Genomic DNA, 26,879 nt, shown 5'->3' on the forward strand with positions numbered 1-26,879 from the left:
TATTTGTACGTTTGAAGTATTTTTGAAGTATGTAAGGCTTGACACCAAAGAGCATAGCTTTCTGGGAAAAGGAAACACTACTGCACTAAACAAAAATATAAATGGAACATGCAGATATTTCTTAGATTTTATTGAGCTACAGTCCAAATGAAATCAGTCAATTCAAATGAATTCATTGTGCCCTGATCTATGAATATCAAATGACTGGAAATACAGATAGTTCTCAGTTGGTCACATATATGTCAAAAAAGCCAGGCTGGCTGTATTTTCATGGCTCCAGACCAGGCCCATTTCCTCCATCTGAGGAGCTTTGATTACTACAGATCTGCAGGAAGGGCTGCTGCCCGAATGATAAAGACTATCAAACTTTCTCTGTCCATGACCTGAACAGGAAAACATTAGTTCCTACTTTCTGAAGAGGATGAAATATAAATGAAGAGGAACATTGCGTTAAAACCTGAGAGAACCATACTGCAAGAACAGTTTCGAAATGAAGGATGTTACAGTATTCATGCTGGCACTCTGTTGTTGTCTGTCTGGGACCCAGGCTCAGGGAAACAATGACAACCAGAAAACCTGCTGTCTATCTGACACTTGTTCCCTGGCAAAAGAACTAGTATCTATTGGAGAGAAACTAGGAACCATGGTGGAGAAACAGGGAACTATGGGGGATAACCTGAGACTCATGGAGACCAGGTTACAAACCAGTGAGAAGGAAGTGGAGGAGCTGAAGAGATTAACTGGAGGTAATGTAGTGCTCTCACTACTTATTCTCTACTATTAGATGCAGCCTGAATGTTTGTGAGAACCAACAAATCATTGCAGGAATTATTAATATGCAACTAATGAGCAAACCAGTACGAACATAAATTGGTGGAATTACATTCGCTATTAACATTTCCCAGCACTGTTACTCCTTAATGACTTATTATTACATTCAGTGTCAACATATGAAAAGTAACATTTACCGACCATCAGAAACCAGCCGCCAGGGGTGGCTGGTACAACCCCATTCTCAAAAAGGCTGGAACGCAGCGTAAAATGTAAATAAAAACAGAACGCAATGATGTGCCAATCATTTAAACACTATATTCAATAGAATCATACAAAGACAACATATCAAATATGTTAACTGAGACATTTTATTGTTTCTTGAAAAGTATATGCCCACTTTGATGTCCAATTTTGAGAATTACATGCCCGATTTGATGCCAGCATCATGTTTGGAAAATGTTGGGACAGAGGAAACAACAGACTGGAAAAGTTCTGTGATGCTAAAAAAAACTATAACCTGAGACTCATGGAGACCAGGTTACAAACCAGCGAGAAGGAAGTGGGGGAGCTGAAGAGAACTGGAGGTAATGCAGTGTAGTGTATTGTTATATGGGGATTATCCTATATTTTACATTTTAGAAACATTTTAGGAATATCTGGTATTTCAATACTTTTATTATTCAACTGATGAGAAATAAAGCTTTTCTCCAGAATTACTTACAATCAAATCACAGATCTCTGTCTTACAATTCACAACAGTGAAAATGCATGAGTCCTAACAAAATTGTTCTTTTCATTTGAAAGATAATGTTAATGAAGATCCTGAGATGTTGGTAAAATACACTTTAGCACCATGGTTCAATTTCAGCTACAGATTAGTCTTCTTATACTCAACTCACGGGTGACAAAGTGAGATTACAACTTGACTTTTTCTCATTTGCCTGTAGTTTAGTAATGAGTTAAAGTCAGTTCCTAGCAAATAGGGCTTTATGGTATATCATCAAAATACAGAGAATAAGTGCTGTCTCTGGACAATCCACACTATGCTGTGCATTAGAACATAATGACAATGCACCCCCTCATGCCTTATTACTAAATTATGTGTACAATAATCATTTATTTATCCCTCTCAGGCCAGCCTAAGGTGGCCTTCTCTGCTGCCTTCAGAGAGTCAGGTTCTGGGGACACTGGACCTTTCAACACCAACACTCCTCTTCAGTACAAGAAGGTCTTCTCAAACACCGACAACTGTTACAACCCAGCCACAGGTGAGTGTTATCCTGGTTTTACAACTGTTACAACCCAGCCACAGGTGAGTGTTATCCTGGTTTTACAACTGTTACAACCCAGCCACAGGTGAGTGTTATCCTGGTTTTACAACTTGGATCAGTACTAGATTCAGTCCCCTTCAAGGATAAAAAGATAAATGTCATTGTTTTGTATTGATCTGGGTTTTGAAACTATAACCGTGTCCCTACAGGTGTCTTCACAGCCACGGTAAAAGGGATGTACTATTTCCGTTTCACCATGATGAACAACCAGGGTAACCCTCCCAGTTCAGCAGTGTGTCTCACCAAGAACGGCCAGAGGCTGGTGTCTGTCTGGGACACTGCAGGAAATGATTCCCACGACAGTGGCAGCAATGCAGTGGTCATTCCCCTGGAGCTGGGAGATCAGGTCTATGTTGAGTTGCAGGCTAACAGGCTGATCTATGATGACACCCTGCACTACAACACCTTCAGTGGGTTCCTGCTCTTCACCATGTAAATCATGCAACTAGTTAAATACATACAGGTCCATGAGTACAAAGTTAACATATGCAATTGTTTTAAGATGAATTTTGCATAGATGATTTTGAATTTTTATATGGAATTGTAAGATGTTTGTTGCTTTTCCAAGAAAAATATTTTTAAATGATTTGATATGACTGAAAATTTGAATATTGTGAAAAGGTTCAATATTGAAGACACCTGGTGCCACACTCTAATCAGCTAATTAACCCAAAACACCTGCAAAGGCCTTTAAATGGTCTCTCAGTCTAGTTCTTTAGGCTACACAATCATGGGGAAGACTGCTGACTTGACAGCTGTCCAAAAGACGACCATTGACACCTTGCACAAGGAGGGCAAGACACAAAAGGTCATAGCTAAAGAGGCTGGCTGTTCACAGAGCTCTGTCTCCAAGCACATTAATAGTGAGGCGAAGGGAAGGAAAAGATGTGGTAGAAAAAAAGTGTACAAGCAATAGGGATAACCGCACCCTGGAGAGGATTGTGAAACAAAACCCATTCAAAAATGTGGGGGAGATTCACAAAGAGTGGACTGCAGCTGAAGTCAGGGCTTCAAGAACCACCACGCACAGACGTATGCAAGACATGGGTTTCAGCTGTCAGATTCCTTGTGTCAAGCCACTCTTGAACAAGACACAGCATCAGAAGCGTCTTGCCTGGGAGAGGACTGTACTGCTGCTGAGTGGTATCCCTGTCCTTAATTGACCAGCAAACTCGCCTGACTTTAACCCTATAGAAAATCTATGGGGTATTGTGAAGAGGAAGATGCGATACGCCAGACCCAACAATGCAGAAGAACTGAAGGCCACCATCAGAGCAACCTGGGCTCTCATAACACCTGAGCAGTACCACAGACTGATCGACTCCATGCCACGCCACATTGCTGCAGTAATTCAGGCAAAAGGAGCACCAACTAAGTTTTGAGCGCTGTACATGCTCATACTTTTCATGTTCATACTTTTCAGTTGGCCAACATTCCTAAAAATCCTTTTTTTTTATTGGTCTTAAGTAATTTCAAATTTTCTGAGATACTGAATTTGGGATTTTCATTAGTTGTCGGTTATAATCATCAACATTAAAATAAATTCTTGAAATATATCAGTCTGTGTGGAATGAATGGATACATTATACAAGGTTCACTTTTGGAATGGAATTACTGAAATAAATAAACTTTTTGATGATATTCAAATTGTATGACCAGCACGTGTATTATACTATAACCGTGTCCCTACAGGTGTCTTCACAGCCACGGTAAAAGGGATGTACTATTTCCGTTTCACCATGATGAACAACCAGGGTAACCCTCCCAATTCAGCAGTGTGTCTCACCAAGAACGGCCAGAGGCTGGTGTCTGTCTGGGACACTGCAGGAAATGATTCCCACGACAGTGGCAGCAATGCAGTGGTCATTCCCCTGGAGCTGGGAGATCAGGTCTATGTTGAGTTGCAGGCTAACAGGCTGATCTATGATGACACCCTGCACTACAACACCTTCAGTGGGTTCCTGCTCTTCACCATGTAAATCATGCAACTAGTTAAATACATACAGGTCCATGAGTACAAAGTTAACATATGCAATTGTTTTAAGATGAATTTTGCATAGATGATTTTGAATTTTTATATGGAATTGTAAGATGTTTGTTGCTTTTCCAAGAAAAATATTTTTAAATGATTTGATATGACAATAAAAAAAAAAGCTTTTAGCGATATGGTGCATGAAAGCAGATTCTGCAAAATGTTTTCCATAAAACGTTTTGTTTAATGATTTACTAGCTCATTTAATTTAAATGAAGGGCAAACTTGGCTAGCGTGGGAGGTGAAAAAAAAGTTAAACTATTCCCAACTTGGAAATGCATCCGCAGCTAATTGCTGGGGACTGACTAATCACTGGGTTTTGTGTACGTTATGATACGAGTAAGCTCCACACATGCCCACAAACACGCCGACAAACAAGCTACTCCTGGCACTGTTGGCAGATTGGGAGGTTTCACACCCAATTGGGCTATAACTAATGATAGAGTGCGGGCAAAAATGGGCTTGGCTGGGTTGATTTACAGAAAGGGTATGTATAATAAAAATAGCATTTGTGTTGGTTTTTGTGGAGACCACGGGTGATTGTTTGGTATACTTTCGCTAAAATATGGCAAGCCTGACTATGGGCGATGCTTGGCTATCTTATTTTCGAGAGCAGTGTGAATGCAGGGTAAACACTCCCCCTGGCTCTCACCTTTCAATTGAGGTATTTTACACGTTTGGGTCACAAACGGTTCAGCGGAGCACCTCATCTAATTCATTTACCGTAATTGTTTATGTCACCCGATTTCGCAAGATTCTGCTGAACATACAAGGTTAATTACATCAAATTCAGTCAAGCCCGCGTGATGATAGACTCGAATGGGTTAACCGGTTAATGTCTTAGGAATGTGGAGATGGAGGAAACTTTTGCATCCTGTTGATGATCAAGCTATTGTGTTAACTGGGGGATTTGTCGGGAAGCTTGTCCTAGCGTCCTTACACTGGCTGCCTGTTAGGGTCAAGGCTGATTTTAAGGTTTTATTGTTAACCTATAAATTAATACATGGACTTTCTCCTACTTACTTTGCTGAAATGATCCAGCCATACATACCTACATGTAACCTACGATCGCAAGATGCAGGCATTTTAATTGTACCTAGAATTTCTAAAGAAACAGCCGGAGGCAGGGCCTTTTCTCATAGAGCTCCACTCCTGTGGAATGATCTGCCAATAAAGGTTAGAAATGCAAACTCAGTGCAAACTTTCAAGTGTCTACTAAAAACTAATCTCTACAGCACGGTTTATAATTAGGTGTACCCTGGCCAGGGGGCGTGAAGTTGACCAGTAGTCTTGATACTGTCCACCCTTACTGTCTTGCCAGGTGGGCTCTCGTCGCCACTGGGATGCCCTCTCTCCAATGCCTTTCGGGGGAAGAGTCACTGGCTTGTTGTTGTCTCTCTGTTGCGCACTTGTGCAATTGGGCTGTATTCTGCTGGCAATACTCGGCCCTCATTCAGGGTGTTTGCGGTTGGTGGGTGTCCCTTTGGTTGATGCCTGGCAATGGGGGTGGATTGATTTCCTGCCTGTTGGGCCCTGTCCGGGGCCTCCCCCGGGTAGGGCCACAGTGTCGCCGGACCCCCCCGTCTCAGTTCCTAGGTCTAACGCTGCTATACTATTGTGCTGGGGGATTGGATCAGTTCTCCTTCCCCACAAAGTTCTCCTTCTCCACTATACATCGTTGTTGATATGATTAATGCATTTTCTGAATTTTCCCAGTCTTCTCCCGTTTTAAACTTTAGGAGGACATGAGGTCCTGGTCCACACCAGGGGAGTACCTGGTTTGGGGGGCCCGTTGCTGTCCCTTTCGTTGTCCATCTGGTCATACTTCTGGCCTAGTCTAATTTTAAATAGACTCTGGATTTAGCCCAGATACATTTATTAATTATTCCAATTGGACTCCTAATATCTCACCCGGCACAGCCAGAAGAGGACTTTGACCCTCTGAGCCTCTCTAGGTTTCTTCCTAAAATGTTGCCTTCTAGGGAATTTTTCCTAGCCACTGAAATTCAACACTACTGTTGTTTGCTCCTTGGGGTTTAAGGCTGGGTGTCTCTGTAAAATCACTTTGTGACAACTGCTGTTGTAAAAAGGGCTTTATAAATAAAAATGTATTGATTGATTGATCTCTACTGGCCTGAAAACAGGGATTGCTCCCTGACTCTAGGTTTTTTCCTAGGTTCCGATATCTCCAGAGAGTTTCTCCTAGCCACTGTGATTTAAAATGTTATCTAACACATTTTCACAGCCTAACTGCCTTGATGCCGGTAACCGAATTTACCTGTAAATTACCCAATGATTATTAAACAGTCTACAAGATAGTGTGATTCTCGCTCACAATTAAAACTGGTCATTTGATTACAGGTTCAAATCATTAACCTGGACTCCTTAGGTGCGACTTCCAACACTGTGTGGACTCCCTAATAAAATGTGAAGTGTAACATGGACATTGGGTCGCATCTCACAGGAGACTGCTAAGACCACAGGGTTTCTCTGAACCTCAGGCCACACGCATCAGTCAGCCGTTTGCTCTTGCCAGTCTGAATCAGCATTGCCTGAACTCACATGACAAGATGACCCACCAGGACAGTCGTTGCCTACCTCTGAGCTAAGCCATATCCAACTGACACCCGGACACAAAGCACGGCTGAGGGCAGAGGTGAGAAAAAGCAGAGGCCTCTGGGGCAATTTTATTGGTCTGAGGAGTTTGTAGAACTGCACTTGCTGCACTTGCATAACTGTTTGCTTGTTTTATGAGGAGACATCAGTGCAGCTGCTCCCTGGCCAGAGGTTGGCATGCTTTAGGATTGCCTCATAAGGTAATGATAAAATAAATCTGTAAATCTTCCTGTTGGCACAAGTTAGCAGTTTTTCTCTGTTGACCATCCAAATGTAACCAAAATATTGTGCAATGTTTGACAAGTGCATAATATAAAGAGTCTGAGAAACAATCCAGAACCATGCTGGAGGGAAACATTTTGAAAAATCTTTAAGAGTGATGGGTCTTTCGGTCTTTTTGCTGGTTGTCTGCTACGGTCTGTATGTGACCCAGGCTCAGGGAAACAATGACAACCAGAAAACCTGCTGTCTATCTGACACTTGTTCCCTGGCAAAAGAACTAGTATCTATTGGAGAGAAACTAGGAACCATGGTGGAGAAACAGGGAACTATGGGGGATAACCTGAGACTCATGGAGACCAGGTTACAAACCAGCGAGAAGGAAGTGGAGGAGCTGAAGCAAATTATTGGAGGTAATGTAGTGCTCTCACTAATTATTCTCTACTAAAAGATGCAGCCTGAATGTTTGTGAGAACTAACAAATCATTGCAGGAATTATTAATATGCAACTAATGTAAAGTGTAAACCGCGATTATGTTCAGTATGAACATACATTTGTGGAATTACATTTGCTATTAACATTTCACAGTGCTGTTGCTCTCATTAATTACTTATTACATTCAGTGTCAACATATGAAAATAAGACATTTACAGACCATCAGAAACCAGCTGCCAAGGGCAGTTATGAACATTTTAACAGTACAACCCCATTTCCAAAAAGACTGGGATGCAGCGTAAAATGTAAATAAAAACAGAATGCAATGATGTGCAAAACACATAAACACTACTCAATACTCAATAGAAAATAGCATCCCAAGATTTTGGAACCAGAGTTGTATAATAAGGTGTCTGTTTGTAAGGGCGTAGTGGTCGGGGATGGTGGGCAACCGAATTTTGATCCAATGGTTGCGAGTTCGATTAAAGCTAGAGACAATAAATGTTTTGTTGGGTAATGGTGTTGTTTAGGCGTTTTGCAGTTGGAATCCATTACATTAAGGACCAACATAATAGTGAACATTAAAGAGCAACAGCACTAGGATATGTTAAGAGTAAATGTAATTCCACAGATCTGTGTTCAAACCGAATGTAATTGCAGTGTTCAAATTAGTTCATATAGAAGTAATTCCTGAGGGGTACGGTTGGTAAGAACAGCTCTTGACCATGGTATGTTGGCCATATATCACACACCCTTGTGTGTACTGCTAAAACATAGATAATCTTTCTCTCTCAGGCCAGCCTAAAGTGGCCTTCTCTGCTGCCCTCCGAGAGTCAGGCAACGGGGACACTGGACCTTTCCACATCAACACTCCTCTTCAGTACAAGAAGGTCTTCTCAAACACCGGCAACTGTTACAACCCAGCCACAGGTAGTATAGTGCTTTAGATGTGTTCATTGAGTGTGCGAGTTGAATCATATTTTTCTGTGTTCTGAAACGAAGGCCGTGTCCCTACAGGTATATTCACAGCCACAGTGAAAGGGATGTACTATTTCCGTTTCACCACGATGAATAATCAAGCTAACCCTCCTAGTTCTGTGGTGAGCCTCACCAAAAACGGTCAGAGCCTGGCAACTGTCTGGGACCATGGATCAACTGATACCAATGACAGTGGCAGCAATGCAGTGGTCATTTCCCTGGAGGTGGGCGATAATGTCTATGTTGAGTTGTGGGCTAAGAAGCTGGTCTATGAGGACAGCAACCTGTACTTGACCACCTTTAGTGGCTTCCTGCTCTTCGCCATGTAAATCGTGGCAACATGTTAAACAGCTAAAAAAGTTAAATAGAAGTGCTTGCTTTCATACCAGTTGTGGTTAGAATAAAATTTGATGCTTCTATGTTTTATAGTGAAATTCTTCATGTCTGCTTATTCACCAGAAGCCAAACTGTTAGATAATTATAATGTAATGTAGAAATAAAACTCTATGTTCCATTCAAATAATGTTTTGCTTCATTTTCAAACCGACAAGTTACAAAAGTGTAAATAAAACACACCCAACAAGTGCTCTCCTCCAATTATGGTGAATGTTGTGAGATTACAATGTCTTAAGTGTTTGATATTTGTGCTTGTAATTTTCAGATTCATATTTTTTATGATTGTATACTGTCATCTGGTGGACACTTCTTTGGCCAATAAAATAGCTGTCTGTGTGTGTGCACACACCAACATTCATATCAAACATAACAGCCACAAATAACAGAAGATGAAGTTTAGAGTTTTTGTTGGGAACAGACTGTCCGAGAGCTTCAAATCAAAACGGAGAGCTTCCGTCATTTGATCTGAAACCCAGTGAATTGAAGGTGGAGAGAGCTTTCACGATAAGTGATTCAAGTTAACTGTCTTGCTCAGAGACATTACAAGAAAAGTTTCACTTTACCAGCTCAGGGATCTGATTATCCAACCTTTAAGTAACTGGTCAGATGTTCTAACTGCTTTTTTTATCATTAGCTTTTATGTAATTCAGCAGAAGCCCCCATCCAAAAATTACAACAGTGAGTTTGTGCATTTTCAAGCTGTTTTTTACTGGTCCACCATGGGAATCAAGTGCCAACTTCCAAGTGAGCTACATGGGAACCAATTACAAGTTCTCTAGAGCGATGAGCAACAGCAAATAGGTCATTATTTTCCCAACGTGACAATGTAACAGACAACACTCATGAGAACAGTTCTCCCAACTGAACATGAAGCCATAACATATCGCCAGCCAGGACCATTGGAAAACGGTAAAGACATTGTTGGCCCTATTTGAAGGGAGGCATTCAGTCGGGTCCCTTATCACTGGATTTTCCAGTTTTTAGAGGAGGCAAAGTCTTTGACGTGAGTTTGGCCCCTGGAATGTTAACAAGATGACACTTAACTCCTACACATTTGGTTGAACAGTGCTGTACACATTCTCTTTACCATTCTGGTCAACATAACTTAAAAGGATTTACAGGTGTTTCCTTTACGTCAGCTGAGCTAGGTTCGAATAGGCAACATGAAGATGGTTTTTTGAGAAATGTCTTCCAAACTTAAGATACAACGCATATTCATTGAACTTAAATGTGCTAAACTTTTAGTAACCAAAATGCACTCACAAATATTTATAACAAAAATACTACATGCCCAGTAGCCTTATTTCACAGGATGGTTATGTTAAAAACAGTGCAGACATCCCAAGTTATTAGGACTTGAAGCAGAGCTGTTTCACAGGAGTAATGTACGAAGTGAAGTGGTTCAGGGATTGCCTTGAATGTTTAAACAAAGTTCACAAACACAGACATATGGATATCATGCCGTCTCTCCATTTCAATGTGTTCACAGTTCTAATTCTTCACAATTAGTTTGGCTGAGCACAGCGCCTCCCCCTGGTTGTTTGTGGCCTTGCAGGTGTAAACACCAGAATCCTGTGACACCACTTTGGTCAAAACCAGGGTGCAGAGCCCATCCTCCTCATACACTATCTGCACCCGGGAACACTCCTCCACTGGCTCTTCACCCCTAAACCACACCGCCTCTGGATCAGGGTACCCTTCCAGGAGAAAGAGGGGCTGGATGAGGACATACGCAACAACAAATGCTCTACGAAACTGTCTGTAGGTTAATGCAATGCTATACAGTAGGAACCGGTCTATATTGCAATGCAGTCTAACATTATCTACCTGTGAGGTGACAGGAGAGGCGGGCTGTGGAGCCCACAGGGACTGTCTGGTCCGTTAGGGTCAGGGAGAAACTGGGCGCCTCCTGGAGTTTGACCTCTAAGGACTGAAGGGCCTGCTCCGCCTCTGGGCTGAGTGGACTGTCTGTCAGGGGTCAAGCAGAGGGTCAGAGGTCACAGCAGCAGTTATAGCCAGGTCAACCAGCCTGAAACCAAGTTAATCTACAGTGAGTACAGCATCCCGTCCGGTTGAACAGGGTCCTAGGCTCATCTAGCACAAGGCAGACGTTCAGGTTAGGGGACTAGAATATGAATGAAACTGACTTGGATTGCTTTGGATGTGTCATGCTGTGAAGGTATGGGGGAAGGTCTAACCTTCTGTAGGGCTGGTGAGAAAGCCAGGCCCATCGGATTTAGACAGCAGAGCCATCCTCTTCAGTGCCAGCAGGGCCTTCCCGGTTTTCTACAGGACATACACAGAGACAATCAGAGAACACATCACATCTATTCAGTTAAAGGAGCGACAAGTAGATTTATTTATGTTGTAATATGATTACATGCGTCTCACACACACAGAATTAAGATCTTGCTATTAGCCTAAACTGGTTTGTTTCCTAAGAATGTGGAGGGGGTGAGAACTCTGTTGCATCCTGTTGAGGATCAAGCTATTGTGTTAACTGAGGGATTTGTCAGGAAGCTTCTCTACTGGCCTGAAAACAGGGATTGCTCCCTCAAAAATGCATTTCCCCTAATAGTCTGTTAGAGCCAAGTCTGTGACACTCTTGGTATGTCAGGCATTTACAATGGTACATTAACTCTTTGGTATCAACTTCCCTTCCATTCTATAAAAATGTGCTTTATTAGTGGATTATTTCTGGTTGCATGCGAAATGCTGATTTCCACTTGGATAACAGAAGCCAAATGACTTCTGCTCACTAAATGTATATACATATTTCCCATTTAAGATAAACACTATTCCCTCAACCCAACTGACTACACAAGGAACTGGTGTCAGCCAGACTAATACTAATTATTATTAATACTTTTTTAGTAATTATATTTTTAGTAATTTATTATTGCTCAGTCAATTGTTTTTATGCTCAGTCTACCATACTTATTCTTATTTGGTTTTATTTCTTTTCTATAAACAGCTGCTCTAACGGACCAGAACAAATTCCTAGTTTGTTGTGAAACCTACTTGGTAATAAAACCCTTCTGATTCTGATTAATGGAGGGCGATGAACAGCACAACACTTGCGAAATACAAGGTTGAAGGGGAACCAACTACCAACCTTCCACTTCTGCTTGGCCAGGTACTTCTTCATCTTCTCCTTAGAGAGACACTTGGTGGTGCTGGGGTCTGCTGAGATGGGCTCGGCTATCCAGGAATGGACCAGAGCCTCTTCACAGGACATCCTACGCCTGGGTGGGAAAGAGCATTGTCATTCTTTTAAACCGGCTCAAAATCACAACTACATTAATTGTTTAGTGGTCATGAATAAGGCATCTGTGGAGTTAATGAGTGACTAATGGTTCAGATGGCGTATAGGTCCGGTCTTCACAGACAGATTTGAGATGCCCTAGACTTTTTTTGCCCTGGACTCGATTACATCTGTGTGTGAAATTGCCCCATAGTGTATATAGTGCCGTCCCAGACCTTGGTTCCTTGTTGAGCAGGGAGCTTATGAAGTCTTTGGCCTGGTCAGTGATCTCCTCAAAGCTTTCCTCATCAAACTCCCATTGAGCACGGGTGACCAGGGCCAGAGTCTCTTCCTCGCTGTTACCCTGGAAAGGAGACTCACCACTCAGTCTACACACACACACACACACACACACACACACACACACACACACACACACACACACACACCACACACACACACACACACACACACACACACACACACACACACACACACACACACACACACACACACACACACACACACACACACACACACACACACACACACACACACACACACACACACACACACACACACACACACACACACGTTTGTACAGCTACACTCATGGGGACCAGAAAATAGAAATTGCATGTTCCCTTGCTCTAATCTTAACCCTAAACCTAACCCTAACCTTAACCTCAATAAAGTAACATTTATGCCTAAACTTAACCTAGAGGTAATGTCTAACCTTAACCCTAAACTTAACCAACAACGCCTGGACCTTAAAGAAACCCCAAGTCTAACTATAAAATAAATTCAAAGTTTGACCCTAAACCTAAAGCCGGAAATGTACTTTTGCCTCACAGGGACCGGAAAAAGGTACAAATTCAGTTCTTTTAAATACTTTTACTAATCCTAACCTTAATTGTAACTTTAAACCCAAAAATACATTTTGTTCTATTCCTAACACTTAAGCCTGCCTTGTCAATTTTTGTAAACATTATAGGACAAAAAAAATCCCCAGCACTGAAAAATGTATGTCCCGTTTATATAGTAAAGTCAGAAACACACATTTTCTTTCCAACAGCGAAGTATGGCCACTAGGTGGCAGAAAAGATGTAGTTCATCTGTGAAGACAAGCCCTGGTGGTCCCACAACACTAAGGTCAAATGGACGATGACAGTAGAGAGTGATCCTGTGGCCTTGCTACTCACAGTATGTAGCAGATGACTCCGATGCTCCACATGTCAGTCGCGAAGCCAACCGGCTCGTAGCCGATCACCTCTGGTGCCACAAACTCCGGGGTACCGTGCATCACCTTCAGAGGAGTGGCGGGGTCTGGAACAGAGGCAGCACATCAGGGTAATAACGGACCCCTTCCCCTGCATACCATGAGAAATACCCCCATGACCTCAGTGAGAAGAGGGCGAGTCCTGACTGCCCCACCGCATCCAAACCCCTCCGCCTGATCCCCACTCACCCAGCTTGCTAGCTAGACCAAAGTCAATGATCTTGATGCGCGTGCCAGTGTGGTCCACACACACGATGTTCTCCGGCTTGAGGTCCAGGTGGATGATGCTCTGCTGGTGCATGTAGCCGACGCCCTCCACAATCTGCTGCATGTAGCGCACGCTGGCCGGCTCCGTGTGCTCGAAGCCGTCGTCCACGATGCGTTCAAACAGCTCCCCTCCGGCAATGCTGCCCGCACAGAAAGAGCACAGTTCATACAGCTGTAGGTTAGATTCCACAGAGTTATTTTCAGTTACCCCGGACATGTGTTAGCTAAAACAGAGCTCCATGTAGGGGTCAGGGGTGGTGGTTGAGACACTCACAACTCCATGACCATGACCATCTCTGGCTTGAGGTCGTAGGCCCCGAGACACTGGACCAGTTTGGGGTGGTGCAGGAGGTTCATCAGCTCGATCTCTTTGCGGGCCGCCTCTCTCTCCTTGGCTCGCCGGCCTTTGTAGAACTTCCCAGCACACACGCGGCCTGTTTCCTTGTGGGTCAGTTTGAACACCTGGCCAAACTTCCCTCTGTGGAGGAAGATGGTTGCACTGCTTTACACACTACAAAGCCCTGGTAGAGTTAAGCTGCGTTCATATTTACATTCACGGATGGAGGAGACACGTTCTCGTGTTCAGTCTCTGGTTACAAGGATGTTTGTACAGTTATTCACCAAGACATGTCAACCCCATGGACCGTAATTATCATGGTGGGGCGTGATAGACAGGCTCTACAGCCCTTGAATAATCAAGGCTCCTGATTACCCACTTCCTAAATCTGGGATAGCTTGAGATCTGGGACACATTCATTCCTCCAAAAATAACACTTTCGATGCAAAACATTTGTTTTGGCAAAAGGCACACAGGTTTCTATTGGGGAAATTCAGGTATTCGTTCCCTTCTGTTTGTCAAAATGTTTGACAATTGAAACATTAGTTTGGTTAATGACTACATCTCTGATCTAGCTCTGCTGAGGAATGTAGAGGAAGAGTTGCTGTCCCAACAATAACTAAGTAACCTGGGCTCTTCAGGTTTTTCCTGACCAGGCAGGTTTTTCTGGTCAACTGGGTCTTAACTCCAAATCTAGAATTAAGAAATTATTTCAGTATGGTACATAACGTAATCTGTCAATCACTATGAATATCTAAGGGAGTTGAAATGAGGGAAAGCAACAGACAATTATAACTAGGTAAGGATAAATACACATTAATATATCAGAGTGGGTCAGAGAACTAAACCATTTCCTGCCTGCTGGGACCAGGGGCTCTAAATGCTCTATTTGAAAGTTTCTTTCTTGCATGGTCTGAATTTTCCCCTTTCTCTCTGTTGACTGACCACTAAATCAACAAACATTTTTGTCAAAGCCAGACCAAGCTCATCTCTTACATTTCTGAGAAGAGGAAAACATGCTGAACATAAGGTCATGAAACAAGAAGAACTGTTCATATCAGAGAATCTGTTTGAGGAAGCGTTTATTGTTTTTAAGATCTGTGTTTAGGTTAGAGTCTCATGTCAAGATACTCACACTCCCAGTTTCTCCAGGACATTGTAGTGGTCAGTGACCTTGTGGGTGGAGTCAATGGTGACCTTCTCATACGTCAGAGGCAGTGGCTCAACTACCAATCACAGACAGACAAGATATGGTGGTCAGCCCAAAGGTTTGGGTGCATCACACCACCTACCTCATTTTCATTTAAGACCTAAGTCAGCCCTCATCCAAACGAGCCATGCATAAAAACACATCATAAATAGAATACAAAACCAGAAAAACAGTACAGGAACAATTAGCTGGTGATGCAAATGCACACTACTGACACAAACATGTAATGTAAACTCACGCTATAATGCATTCCGAACGGCAGCTAAGGACACGAACGTCCATGTGAACAAGTTAGATAAACGTGAAGTTCTCCGTACACAACTCCAACCATAACCACACCAGACTCACCTTTCGGCTCCATGTTTATCAGCTGGGACTCTTCGCTGGGCTCACTCAGCCCCACGGCGTTGTAGGCTCTCACCCGGAAGCGGTATACTCCCCGGGGCTCAATCCCCGACCGCACCTTGTAAGAGGTACTCCTGCACTGGTCCGTGAGCTCCCTCCAGGCCTCAGGCTTCGCCTCGCCGCGTTGACTCACCTCTACCACGTAGCCCAGGACGGCACTGCCGCCGTCGTAGCAGGGCCCAGACCAGGACAAGACCAGGCAGAGGGGGGCAATAGAGAGCAGGGACACAAGGGGGCAGGAAGCAGGAGGCTGGGGTCGCTCTGGGAACAGGAAGAAGTGGGACAGGTGCCAGTTCCACACGTCACACATTAGAAACAGGTTAGAACAGGTCAGGGTTTGACAGACAAAGGAAAACTCATCTGGGACCTGTTCTGTTGTTACCTAAGACAGAGAGAGTGAGGGCATGCTGGGCAGAGCTCTTGCGGTCGCGTACTACGACAGTGTAGAGTCCTGTGTGCTCAGGGCCCGGCTTTGCTATTACTAGTGTACTGCTTCGATCGCTGCTCTCCACCCACCAATCAGGTCCATCTACAACCTAGGGAGATAAGAGACGGGGCAAAAAGAGAGAGACAGCAAGACCGACACATGAACAAACTGCACCGTCCACCTTGAAAAGAATGCAGATGAAATTGGTTAAATCATACTAAGATGTATAAAAAAAGATATTGGTACCAAATCTTTATTTCTTATCCAGCAAGACGCGACAGGGGCGCTGCCCGTGAAAACACACGTCAGACGGGTAGTTTCGCCGAGCCGTGCCTCAACGTGTGACGGGGGATCCTCAAACTGGACTGGGGCTGGAAGACAGGATCAACTTCAGGCCTTTGACCTCCACAGGTCTCAAGGCGCAAAACAAAATCATTTCTGTGGTAACCACAGTAATACCTATGTTTTTGTTACACAAAGCAAAATAATGCATGTTGAAATAACTTGTATGTTAGCATACTGTGTATGTGTGTGAGCGGTTTTGTTAGTTGGAATGGTTAGTGAGTGTCTATGTGGAAGTGTGTGTGTGTACTCTAAAGAGCCAAGCATGACTAAAAAAACATTGACAGAGACGCTATAACGGGACAGATACAATGATGACTCCAGTCCATCCTCTCTCTGCATCTTAACAGAGAGAGCAGAAAAAGCAAGACATCATACTACCTAATGTTACTGTTTGCTTTGGGTCAGTTCTGGTTTTGTTTTCATCCAAGTGACCCTGCCTGGACCCCTGGGTTTGGTCATACACGCAGCTGCTCTCAGTTTTATTTCCCCCCGTTTTTTGAAAAGTGAATAGTTTCCATTGTTTGACATAATGAATACACCAATGATGTATTAGGTGAAAACAGTCAGGATGGACCTACAGCACAACAGTTATTATGAGCCCATCTGTGTTCTACAAACACCTACGCCCACCAGTTCAAATTCCTCGAGCACTCAGACCAAACAAGCCCTCATCTTCAATGTAAATTTACTCCCAGGACTGTTATCAAGCATTACTGAAGATAGAGACATTTGGTTAGGCATTACGTATGACCATATAGGTACAAAGGACTTATTCATGACCCTTGACATACAGTATCAAAGGATCACTCCATTTAAGAGCAAAACACTGACGGCCACGCCCTCTTCATGGTCCTTGTAATTTGACTACAGCCGTGATGATAAAGCTGCAACATGTTTAATCAGTAAGATGGTGTCTGCTGACAAACCTTCTTCTCGAGATAAGAATGATACTGATGTCACGAAGCCTTCCATGTAATGCTTTTGACTGATGCCAATGAAGCCTCACAAAGTCTGACATTCATCACTTGCGTTTCAAACTGAGTTCCATTCAACTTCGGAACACTTGTAAGGACATTTCCCTTTCTTAAACACATCTGATACTGAACAGTATAAACCAGAACAAAAAACACCAGGTGACAAACACAACGGTGTGCATTAAAGGGAACTACACGTCATGTTACAATCCTACCTGGTAAAACCCTGACCCAGTTCCAACAATTACACTATAGCCTTACCCAGAGCAAAGTCCCTCACCGCAGAAGCACCCTTGTCCCTTACAATACATATGAGTACAAAGGATCAGTCCACACAGTATCTGAGGGTGGACAAATACAACAATGGACCAGAAAAGCTGTGGGTTCACATCGGGAGCACGAGAGAAAAGCCAGCATAATCCCATCCAAACGAAACAATGGGCTGACTGCAGGGAAGGATGACCGACAGAGGGAGAGAAAAACAGGTGCAGCTCACAGAGGAAGAAAGAAGAGAGAAAGATGAGTGTCTCTTACCTGTCCCTGAGCAGGCTCTCTTCTTCGGAGTGACTGTGGAGAGTGAGGGAACATACAGGTGCAGGTGATTAGTGGCAGGGTTACAGGGGAGGGAGTGGCCAAGCTCTATCTCACCATAAAGTGTGTATGTATAAGAGGGTATTTGATTAATGCTGGAGAGCGGCCCTGCTGAACCGGGATTGAGTTGACACTATTGGTTATTAATCAGGCTGCCTCCAGACCAAAGAGGCCTTTTTTGGGCTTGTTAACAACTTATGAGGATTATTTTGTTTGTTTTTTTTACATACAAAAGCATTTTTGTTTAGTTTTAAGGGCTTTGTACATTTATTTTCTGAATGAAAACATCAATATTATATATTAAAGTGATCCACCACAGCCTCCATCACAGCCTGTCAAGGTTCACCAGGTACAATGTCTCTTCCCTTACATGGTGCTGAACAGAGAGCTGTATTGTAAGCTGTATTGTAATACAGAAAGGAAAATGGTACTGAGGCAGTCAGCTGGCTGGGAGTTTCACACAGACAATCCTTGATTAAACACAGCAATGTGATTAATGGAATATTCTTTTATCCAAAATTACAATAACATGGGTTCATAACAACCCTGTGTGTTAGACAAAATGCTTCTGAATGGATGAAAAAAGCCTGCCTGCTTTGAAGAGTGGTAGCCTCTATAAAAATTACATTTTAAAAACTGGGTCAATGATTTTTTTCTTATTTTGGCTCTGTACCCCAAAAGTTTGAATTTAAAAACAAACAATTTCTATGAATGTATAGATTCAATGATTTTATTTCAGGGTATTTGTGTACATTTTATTGGTTCCGTATGTTAGAAATGTCAATACCTTTTATACATAGCCCCCTATCGCAAGACACCAAAAGCAATGGGACATAATAATATCATATATTTTAAACTTTTAATATATGGTTGCGTAGAGACACTGGGTATCATGCCTGGTGATTCTCTGCCAGGCCTGTACTGCATCTTCAGCTGTTGTTTATTTTGAGGTATCTCATCTTCAGCGAATAAAAGTCATGTTCTCTATTTACTGTAAATCTAGAGATTAACTTGGTCAGTCAAGAACTTCCACTTTTGGTCCCTTATTTGCAACTGCAGTATGTTTGGTGTCATTGTCTTGATGTAAGATTACGTGCAGTCCAGTGAGTTTGAAGGCATTTTCTCATGCATTTAACAGACAAGATGTTTCTGTTTCCAGAACTGGCATCAACAGTTACACATAAATGCACACAAATGATCCAGTCTCCATTGGCAGCCATACATAAATGCTGAAGCCAAAACATTTCCCAGGATACTTCACATGTGAGGTGGTGTGTTGTTTTTTGTTTGGTCACACTTTCCTCTAAGCATCACTCTGTAAATCTCTGTCACAACTATCCACAATATTTGTTTTCTGGACCTCTGCTAGCTGCTTAAGGCCAGGTAACTTTAGTAATGGTGGTTTGAACCTTGAAGCAAAGCCTCTGTAATTCTGCTGCTGAGCTCTCCTGTCAATCATGGTGGTGGCTGACAGCTCCACACCTCCTAAAGACTGTTCCTGATCGGTCCGACAGGTTTTTCTGTTTTCTATTACTATTACTGTAAACATACGTTGAAAATTCTTTCTTATCGGCCTATCAGGTTGTTTGCAATTACAGGCTCGCTGGGGACTTCAAAACGGTTGTTTTTGTAAAGCCTAAGGTTTTAGTTTCAGATTGTTTTGCCTCAAAATGGCTTAATTGATTGATATATTTTGGTCCTCATGTGGACAAACAACAATTGCAGACCCTAAAGGAAAATGCAAAGCCTAGAATCAAGACTAGAAGTTGACAGTTTTCTTACGCTTGCACAAATGGTGTGACGGAAAACACCTGGCAAACCAGAAACCCTTATCAAGTCAGTTGTCCCAATACCTTTGGTGCCCTTAAAAGGTGGAGTATGTGTAAAAAGTATTGCATTTAAAAACAACTATACAGTAATGTCATAGTAATGGTTCGATTGAATTGCTTCACTGTCCATACATATGTCATTTCAATTTGTCAATGGTTGAAATGTCAACCCAAGTGGCAATGTCAACCCTAAATTGCTCCCTGAAAATTGGGTACTATGTCATGTGTGTGCTGATGTATGCCTCTTGTCAACAAAACCACAGCCTTTTAAACTTAGTGAGTAAATAATAGAGATTCTACTTATAGATTATGCACATAAAACCAAACATATTACACAACCAGCCTAAAAAAGAGGTTTACATTTTTTTTGAAACTCAAAATAGTCCAGGTCTGCATCTTTAAGTAAGGCATTATATAAGATTTCAGTCGTTAAGACACAGTCTATCATACCTCTTTGTGGTCCTTCTTGGCTGGGGGTGGTAGGGCTTGTTGGGGAGCTGGACTGTCTGAAGACACTGAGGTTGTTAACAGGCGACACTGGGGATGTTGAACCTCTGCTCTCCATAATGCATGTGTCGAGAGGAGGTGAAGTGTGCGAAGTAGTGTTTTGGACTCCACAGATAGTTTCAAAGTCTAAAATGTTTCCATGAGGGGACCATGTCAGTTTCGTATCCCGTTACAGAAGGGATAAAACAAGAAGCCAGAACCTCAAAACTGAAAGTCGTTATTGTGTTGGTTTTCAGGCAGACAGAAGCTCCATGCTTTTCCATAGAATTCTAAATGAATGTCAACATTAATGTGTGTGTTTTTGTTTGTTGTCTTACCTCTCACACACACGGCTGCGCTGCTAGAGGTCTTGCCCACTCGATTCTTTGCCACACAGGTGTAGGCGCCTGCATCTTCAGGTAGGCACTCCCTCACCACCAGCCTGGCTTCACTGCCATCAAAGAGGGGCTTTCCGAAACGCAATGTCTCACCTATTCAGACACAGCACACAGGAAACAGACTTCAGGTCACTAGGAATAGTACTCTGTTTCAGTGGGTGTGAGTCCTTCTGCGTCAGGGGAAATGGTGTCAATGTGAAAGAGAAACAGGTAGGGACAAAAACATGAGTATTGTGGATGTTGACTTTTTGATCACCCACTGTGCACAGGGGCTGACCCACCCTGTTCCTGGAAATCTGCCGTCCTGTTGGTTCTCCCCCCAGACGTGACCAAACCGGATTTAGCTTCTCATCCAGCAGATAATTAGACTAAAGTGTGCTAGATAAGGATGGGAGAGAGAACCTACAGGATGGCAGCTCTCCATGAACAGGGTTGGGCAGCCCTGAGGTGGATGCTGTATGAGCTGTGTGTCAGCTTAATTTTGTCCATTAGGAATGACAAAATGTCATGGTGAACACTGATTATTCACAAAAGCCAATGCAGAAATGTGCAATTCAAATTTGATGTAAAATGTAATTCCAATGGCATACAGCCAATATCGTGACCTGTCTCCAGCTCACCGTTATGTAACCAGGACACACTGATCGGCGGACATCCTGTGATTATCCCTCGGAGTCTGATGTCACTTCCTTCATCGACCCAGCAGTCCTGCAGTGGTTCTGTGAACCGGGGTGGATCCGTTCTTCTGAGGTTGTCCGGGGAGGGGCTGCCGTCTCCTGGTGGACAGGGGCACAGGTGTACCTGGAGTACCATAATCACTTCACCATCTGAAAATACTTCGTACAAGTCTCTTTGGCCGTGCGTGTACACTTCTCTGAAAATAATCAGTCAACACTCAACAGCGTTTTTTAGGACCCTGGTTGCCTATTAATTAAGCTGTAACTGCAACCACTCTGTTTTTTCAACATCTTCAGAAAATAACTACTAACAAAAAATTGGTTGGGGCAGCCTGCCGAAACAACCAGACTGGCCAGTCATCTTGCATTAATGTCACTGTTTACCACGACCGCATTTCAATTTCCTCTGTTATAATGTGCTAACCACATGGCTGAGCATTTAGGGCCTCAGCTCTCTCTGTTACCAGAAAGACCCTAGGCTTTCACACCTCCTACATGGTCTGGAACACAGACACGATACATTGCAGCACACATGTAGCCTAAACATACACAGATGCATGAAGGACAATAAGCCGGAAACAACACATTGACTCACTTCCTCTGAGTTTCCTGACCAGACCACGACACTGTGAAGACAGCTGCAGCACACATCATAAACTATCTGACCGATAGTGTGTAAACTGATATTGTGTATTGCAAGCACAAAAATAGAAATGGATGGACAACAGCCTAACCTGATGCTATTGTCAATCCCAGGGACCGATCTGTCATGGGGTAATATTCTGCACACCAAAGGGTTTGTGAAATGTTACCACCCCTGTATTCCAAAGAACTAAAAAAGCATGTATTTCCTGATTAACAATAACAGCATCAGTTGTCACCTGATGGAAAACTGACCAAGACATTCATTAGGCCTAAGGCAGCACACAGGTAAAAGAAGCAGCAACAAGTAATACAAACCTCAATTCACTTATTACAAGAGGTAAACTATAGACCTTGTGATGATGTCATATCATCTTGACTGAGAACAGGGAACAAAAGCTTCAGTAGCTCTGCAAACAGTCCAGAGAAATGTTGCTGTTTGACTCCAGCTTAAACAGTGCAGTGTAAAATGTTGCTGTTTGACTCCAGCTTAAACAGTGCAGTGTAAAATGTTGCTGTTTGACTCCAGCTTAAACAGTGCAGTGTAAAATGTTGCTGTTTGACTCCAGCTTAAACAGTGCAGTGTAAAATGTTGCTGTTTGACTCCAGCTTAAACAGTGCAGTGTAAAATGTTGCTGTTTGACTCCAGCTTAAACAGTGCAGTGTAAAATGTTGCTGTTTGACTCCAGCACGGAACAATGCAGTGTAAAATGTTGCTGTTTGACTCAAGCTAAAACATTGCAGTGTGAAACGTTGCTGTTTCACTTCAGCTAGAACAGGGCAGGGTTGAGTGCTTTTTTTAGATAAACCGAGTTACGGGAGAGAGGATGACCATATGAGAACTCATCAGCCTGGGGATGAAAAGTCCCTGCGAGCACAGCAACCAGCAAGAAGTTATCAATCACAATCCCAAGTGGTGTAACGGTTTGTAGAGTCAATGCACCAATGCACCTTGGGTACTATAGCCCGGTGTGTCCCAGGCAGTTGTAAACAGGAACCTTTACTCTGTGGTGCACATAGGACTCGCGTTGCCCCTGGCTAGGGTGCCAGGTAACTTTTCTTATCGCGCTCTAGCGACTCTCTCACGCGGGTTGGGTGCCTGCAAGCTATTTCTGGTCATTAGTTTAGTTTTGGCCCCAGCAAACTTCCTGGTTGAGTGATCATTGTTCAAAGGGTTTATTTGTCATTTGCAATAACAAGTTACGGCAATTAAATGTTTTGGTTTTCCTGGAGTTAAAAAAAAACAATAATAATACAAAAATTAAAAAAGATAGATAACACAATCAATCAGTGATAACACTATACAAAAACACAAATCCTTAATAATAACTATACAACTATACAACCGTAGTGCAATGTAAAAGTGACAGATGTGCATGGACTATGGATGGTAGGGATGGAAGGAAAGATGGGTTCCCGAGTTGAGCGGCCTTACAGCCTGTGGAAAGAAGCTGTCCCGTAGCCTGTTGGTTTTGGACTGAATACTCCTGTACCTTCTGCCTGACGTCAGCTTGGTAAACAGTCCGTGGCATGGGTGGCTGGGATCTGTAATGATCTGTTTGCTCCTCCTCCTACACCTCTCTGTGTAGAGATCCTGCAGGGATGGCAGGTCAGACCTTGAGATGCACTCTGCTGTTTTTATTACCCTCTGAAGTGCTTTGCGGTTGAGCTGCCATGCCAGGCGGTGACACAGCCAGACAGGTTACACCTGATCTGTAGAAGTTGGAAAGTATCCTGGAATCCATGCCAAATCTCCTTAATCGGCGTAGGAAGAGCCGTTTCCTGGCCTCCTTCAACAAGATGTTAGAGTGATGAGACCAGGTCAAGTCATCACTGATGTTGACCCAGAGGAACCTGATGTTGTGAACTCTCTCTACTGAAGACCCATTGATGTGTATGGGGGCGTGGTCTCCCCACCGCTGCTTCCCCTAACCCACAATCATCTCCTTCGTTTTGTTGATATTGAGCTGGTGGTTGTTATCCTGACACCACAAAGTCAGTGACCTTATGTCGTTGTCAGAGATCAGGCCTATGATGGTGGTGTTGTCTGCAAACTTAACGATTGTGTTGGAGACGTGGGTTGCCAGGCAGTCGTGGGTGAAGAAAGAGTACAGGAGTGGGCTCAGCACACAGCCCTGGGGGGAGCCAGTACTGAGAGTCAGTGAGGAGGAGGTGGCGTTGCCCATCCGCACCACCTGGGGTCTGCCCGTCAGGAAGTTCAGGATCCATCTGCACATAGAGGGGTTGAGACCCCAATCCGCTGGAAAGCTAGCCTGCTCTTAAGTTAGTCTAGCTTGCTGTCTAGTGACTGGACGTTCGCTAAGAGAATACTTGGGAGAGGAAAACCAGCCTGCTCCTGAGTTGGTCCAGCTTGCTGTCTAGTGACTGGACGTTCGCTAAGAGAATACTTGGGAGAGGAAAGCTAGCCTGCTCTTAAGTTCGTCCAGCTTGCTGTCACGTGACTGGACGTTTGATAAGAGAATGCTTGGGAGAGGAGCACGGTTTCCCAGCAGCCGCAGTCGGACCAAAACGCCACCACGCTTCCCACGCTTGCATCGTTTCCAGGGGCTTGCTCACGTAACCACAACAAAGGGTGTCCTGGGTTGATCGCTGAAGCGGATGTTCAGGACGGACAAGACTATTCCAGTGCAGTTCTGATGTCCAACAGTGACTGTCTGTTATAGGTTCATAACGCGGTTGCGAATGTAGCAAAATTACACCCTCAACGGCGCCATCTTGTCAACATTTTCTGGCAGGTTTGTGTGCCTCGGAGGACACGTGTGTTCATAGACTTTTCCCAAGCCCTTTAGTGACAATACGAATATTACACGGACACTAAATTGTGAGACAAGCACCAATAAAACCTCCCCAGAAATGAGCAATTCCCTCAGGGGGTTCATTTACCTCCTGGTGTCCAGAAGAAGTGAATGGAGAGTAAATATATTTTGATCAAATGTACTGATGTTCGGATGTTTTAAATATTTACATATGTTTTAACACCACAATGTTTATTTAGGTGCTCTATCTGATGTATTTTCAGAGAGACGAGGCTCACTAGCTGGTCTGGTTTCTTATCAGATGAGAACATTCCTTATGTCCTGTGACAGCTGAGCATGTAGATTCTTGCACTCTTCACTTCTCAAGAAAATGGGCAAAAAGCCACTGCTAGTTCGGGAAATATACTCCACATGCCACATTGATGTAAGACAAGTTCTGCTGCTACTGCAACATTCAAATGACATCTCAGTGCATTATTTCACTTTGGTTTTGGAAAGCAGTAAAGTTCTGAACAGGAACTATACACAGGATGAAAACAATGAGCCACAACACAAAAGCAGAGTCACAACATCGTACAAATGTACTTGTTCTGTAAAAAGCAGCAAACATGCTCCCTTTAAAAACATGCTCCCTTTAAAGAATTATTTGTTACGGTATGTGCTTAGGGCTTATTCAGTTGTTCTCTCTCTTATCTCATCTACCAATCCCACCCCAACACCCACATAACTGTAGCAACGCAAACACACAGAGACACACAAACACACACACACACACGCACACTCATACCTGTTACGAACGCTGACTGTGTCCCATTCCTACTGGAAGCAGCGGTCTTGACTGCCAGGCCGTTTTGACCCTGCCCAGGGGAAGTGCTGGGCTGTCGGATGAACAGCTTGACGGTTGAAACATAGCGCTTATTGGAGCTGCTGTCACTGCTCATGTCCATCGAGAGGGATCACCAGTGTCTTAGAATTCAACATAAACTTACACAGTCATTTCCCAAGCAGCTTATCAAACTTCCTCTCCCTCACTGCGTGTGACTCTCAGTGTTGGCCTCTCGCTACTGTCCCTCTCGTCTGTGCTCACATTTAAGACACACTCTGTTGGTGTTCCTCTAAGTCATACTCCCCCTCCTGTCTTTCTCCCTCTGCCCCACCTCCAATCTCTCCCTTTCACTTTTGTCACAAACAATCTACACCCACCCCCACCCATTACCCAGCCCATAGGTATACTAAACCCACAGCTAAAAAAACACACACACACATCCACACACACACGTGTTATGTACACATAAACACATCACACACACAGAGCCAAAGGTTACCTTGTAAAATATTTGATGAGCTCACGTTCATTGTTTGAATGCTCACTTATCAGAGTAATGACTGAACTTTGAATGCGTTACACCTCTGTTCCTGATGTGATTTCACAGCCGTAGGAGAGAGCATTGATCCCAGCTGCCACTCCTGCACATAATTCATTTAAATCCCATTTAAATCCCAGAGCCAGCCAACCCACAGTACCTAGGACTAGAGCTACGCCCTATGGGGGCATTCCCTTCCCACATCAGTGGTCAATATGCCTGGATGTACATTCACGACCTATGACCATCCCTGGCCCTGGTAGAAGGACCTAGAAGAAGTCAGTTCTCTCACACAGTACAGTCGACGGGAGCCTTAGGGAAGGGAAGCAGGCCTGTGTGGCTTGATTTCCGTGAATCCACGAGGTCAAAGCCGTGTTTTGCTGCATTCGCGCCAACAACCAACAGGACAGTCGTGTATAAGAGTTAGTGACACTGCAAACAGATCTATTGAGACCTTTAGTTAGAGTTCCTGGGAGCCTTCCCAGAGATTTACTGTTCTGGTTTCAGGTAGGATTTTGACACTGCTTTAGTAGACCATTAACTCAATACCCCTGCTCCCCTCTCTTTCCCTTCCTGCTCTCTTGGTGCACCAGCCCTCCTAAATTCCACATCATTAAACACACCGAAAGATCATTACTTTCAAGGTCTGTGATGAGATTGGCTCTTTGGGTTTCTGTGAAATCGGGGGGAAAAGTATTCCCAAAGCAAACAGGTCTAATAAAGCCAGGCTGCAAACACACACAGATAGGGACAGAGATAAAGACCAAGAGAGAAAGAGAGAAAGGAGAGAATGATAAAGATAAAGGTAGAGATAGATTACACTTCAAAAATATATATATTATCTT

The 26,879-nt window shown here is 43.5% G+C and overlaps 3 protein-coding genes across 4 annotated transcripts; 2 read left to right on the forward strand and 1 right to left on the reverse strand.

Annotated features, from left to right (window-relative positions):
* The first annotated feature begins 471 nt into the window (after positions 1–471).
* LOC117595161 (complement C1q-like protein 2) lies at positions 472–2,699 on the forward strand. Its single transcript, XM_034294988.1, has 3 exons — positions 472–746; positions 1,908–2,042; positions 2,255–2,699. Exons 1-3 carry the CDS (start codon positions 491–493, stop codon positions 2,539–2,541), a joined length of 678 nt encoding a protein of 225 aa, XP_034150879.1. The 5' UTR covers positions 472–490; the 3' UTR covers positions 2,542–2,699.
* A 4,377-nt stretch (positions 2,700–7,076) lies between these two features.
* Positions 7,077–9,134, forward strand: LOC105013357 (complement C1q-like protein 3). Its single transcript, XM_010874833.4, has 3 exons — positions 7,077–7,385; positions 8,204–8,338; positions 8,426–9,134. The coding sequence occupies exons 1-3, from the start codon at positions 7,133–7,135 to the stop codon at positions 8,713–8,715; spliced, it is 678 nt and encodes a 225-aa protein (XP_010873135.1). The 5' UTR covers positions 7,077–7,132; the 3' UTR covers positions 8,716–9,134.
* A 701-nt stretch (positions 9,135–9,835) lies between these two features.
* mylk5 (myosin, light chain kinase 5) lies at positions 9,836–25,814 on the reverse strand. Of its 2 annotated transcripts, none has more exons than XM_013136042.3 (17): positions 25,458–25,814; positions 21,195–21,347; positions 20,515–20,667; positions 20,141–20,323; positions 17,805–17,837; positions 16,198–16,322; positions 15,907–16,060; positions 15,468–15,785; positions 15,045–15,135; positions 13,847–14,050; positions 13,495–13,712; positions 13,229–13,352; positions 12,263–12,415; positions 11,898–12,027; positions 10,981–11,068; positions 10,610–10,750; positions 9,836–10,479 (listed from the first exon to the last, which is right to left on the reverse strand). In XM_013136042.3, exons 1-17 carry the CDS (start codon positions 25,615–25,617, stop codon positions 10,274–10,276), a joined length of 2,634 nt encoding a protein of 877 aa, XP_012991496.2. In that variant the 5' UTR covers positions 25,618–25,814; the 3' UTR covers positions 9,836–10,273. The 2 variants fall into 2 exon arrangements, with proteins under 2 accessions (XP_012991496.2, XP_010873139.2); XM_010874837.4 differs by having other exon boundaries at positions 21,195–21,350.
* Positions 25,815–26,879: the final 1,065 nt, after the last annotated feature.

Source organism: Esox lucius, chromosome 11 (genome assembly GCF_011004845.1).
Source record: "Esox lucius isolate fEsoLuc1 chromosome 11, fEsoLuc1.pri, whole genome shotgun sequence".
NCBI lineage: Eukaryota > Metazoa > Chordata > Actinopteri > Esociformes > Esocidae > Esox > Esox lucius.

Bases quoted from the DNA above. Each gene is read 5' to 3' on its own strand.
- LOC117595161 (XM_034294988.1), top strand. From the start codon at position 491: ATGAAGGATGTTACAGTATTCATGCTGGCACTCTGTTGTTGTCTGTCT. The intron at 747-1,907 runs GTAATGTAGTGC...TATCCCTCTCAG, and splicing joins GCTGAAGAGATTAACTGGAG to GCCAGCCTAAGGTGGCCTTC. The intron at 2,043-2,254 runs GTGAGTGTTATC...GTGTCCCTACAG, and splicing joins CTGTTACAACCCAGCCACAG to GTGTCTTCACAGCCACGGTA.
- mylk5 (XM_010874837.4), bottom strand. From the start codon at position 25,617: ATGGACATGAGCAGTGACAGCAGCTCCAATAAGCGCTATGTTTCAACC. The intron at 20,668-21,194 runs GTGAGCTGGAGA...GTGTCTGAATAG, and splicing joins TGTGTCCTGGTTACATAACG to GTGAGACATTGCGTTTCGGA. The intron at 17,838-20,140 runs GTATGATAGACT...CACTCTCCACAG, and splicing joins CCAAGAAGGACCACAAAGAG to TCACTCCGAAGAAGAGAGCC.
- LOC105013357 (XM_010874833.4), top strand. From the start codon at position 7,133: ATGGGTCTTTCGGTCTTTTTGCTGGTTGTCTGCTACGGTCTGTATGTG. The intron at 7,386-8,203 runs GTAATGTAGTGC...TTTCTCTCTCAG, and splicing joins GCTGAAGCAAATTATTGGAG to GCCAGCCTAAAGTGGCCTTC. The intron at 8,339-8,425 runs GTAGTATAGTGC...GTGTCCCTACAG, and splicing joins CTGTTACAACCCAGCCACAG to GTATATTCACAGCCACAGTG.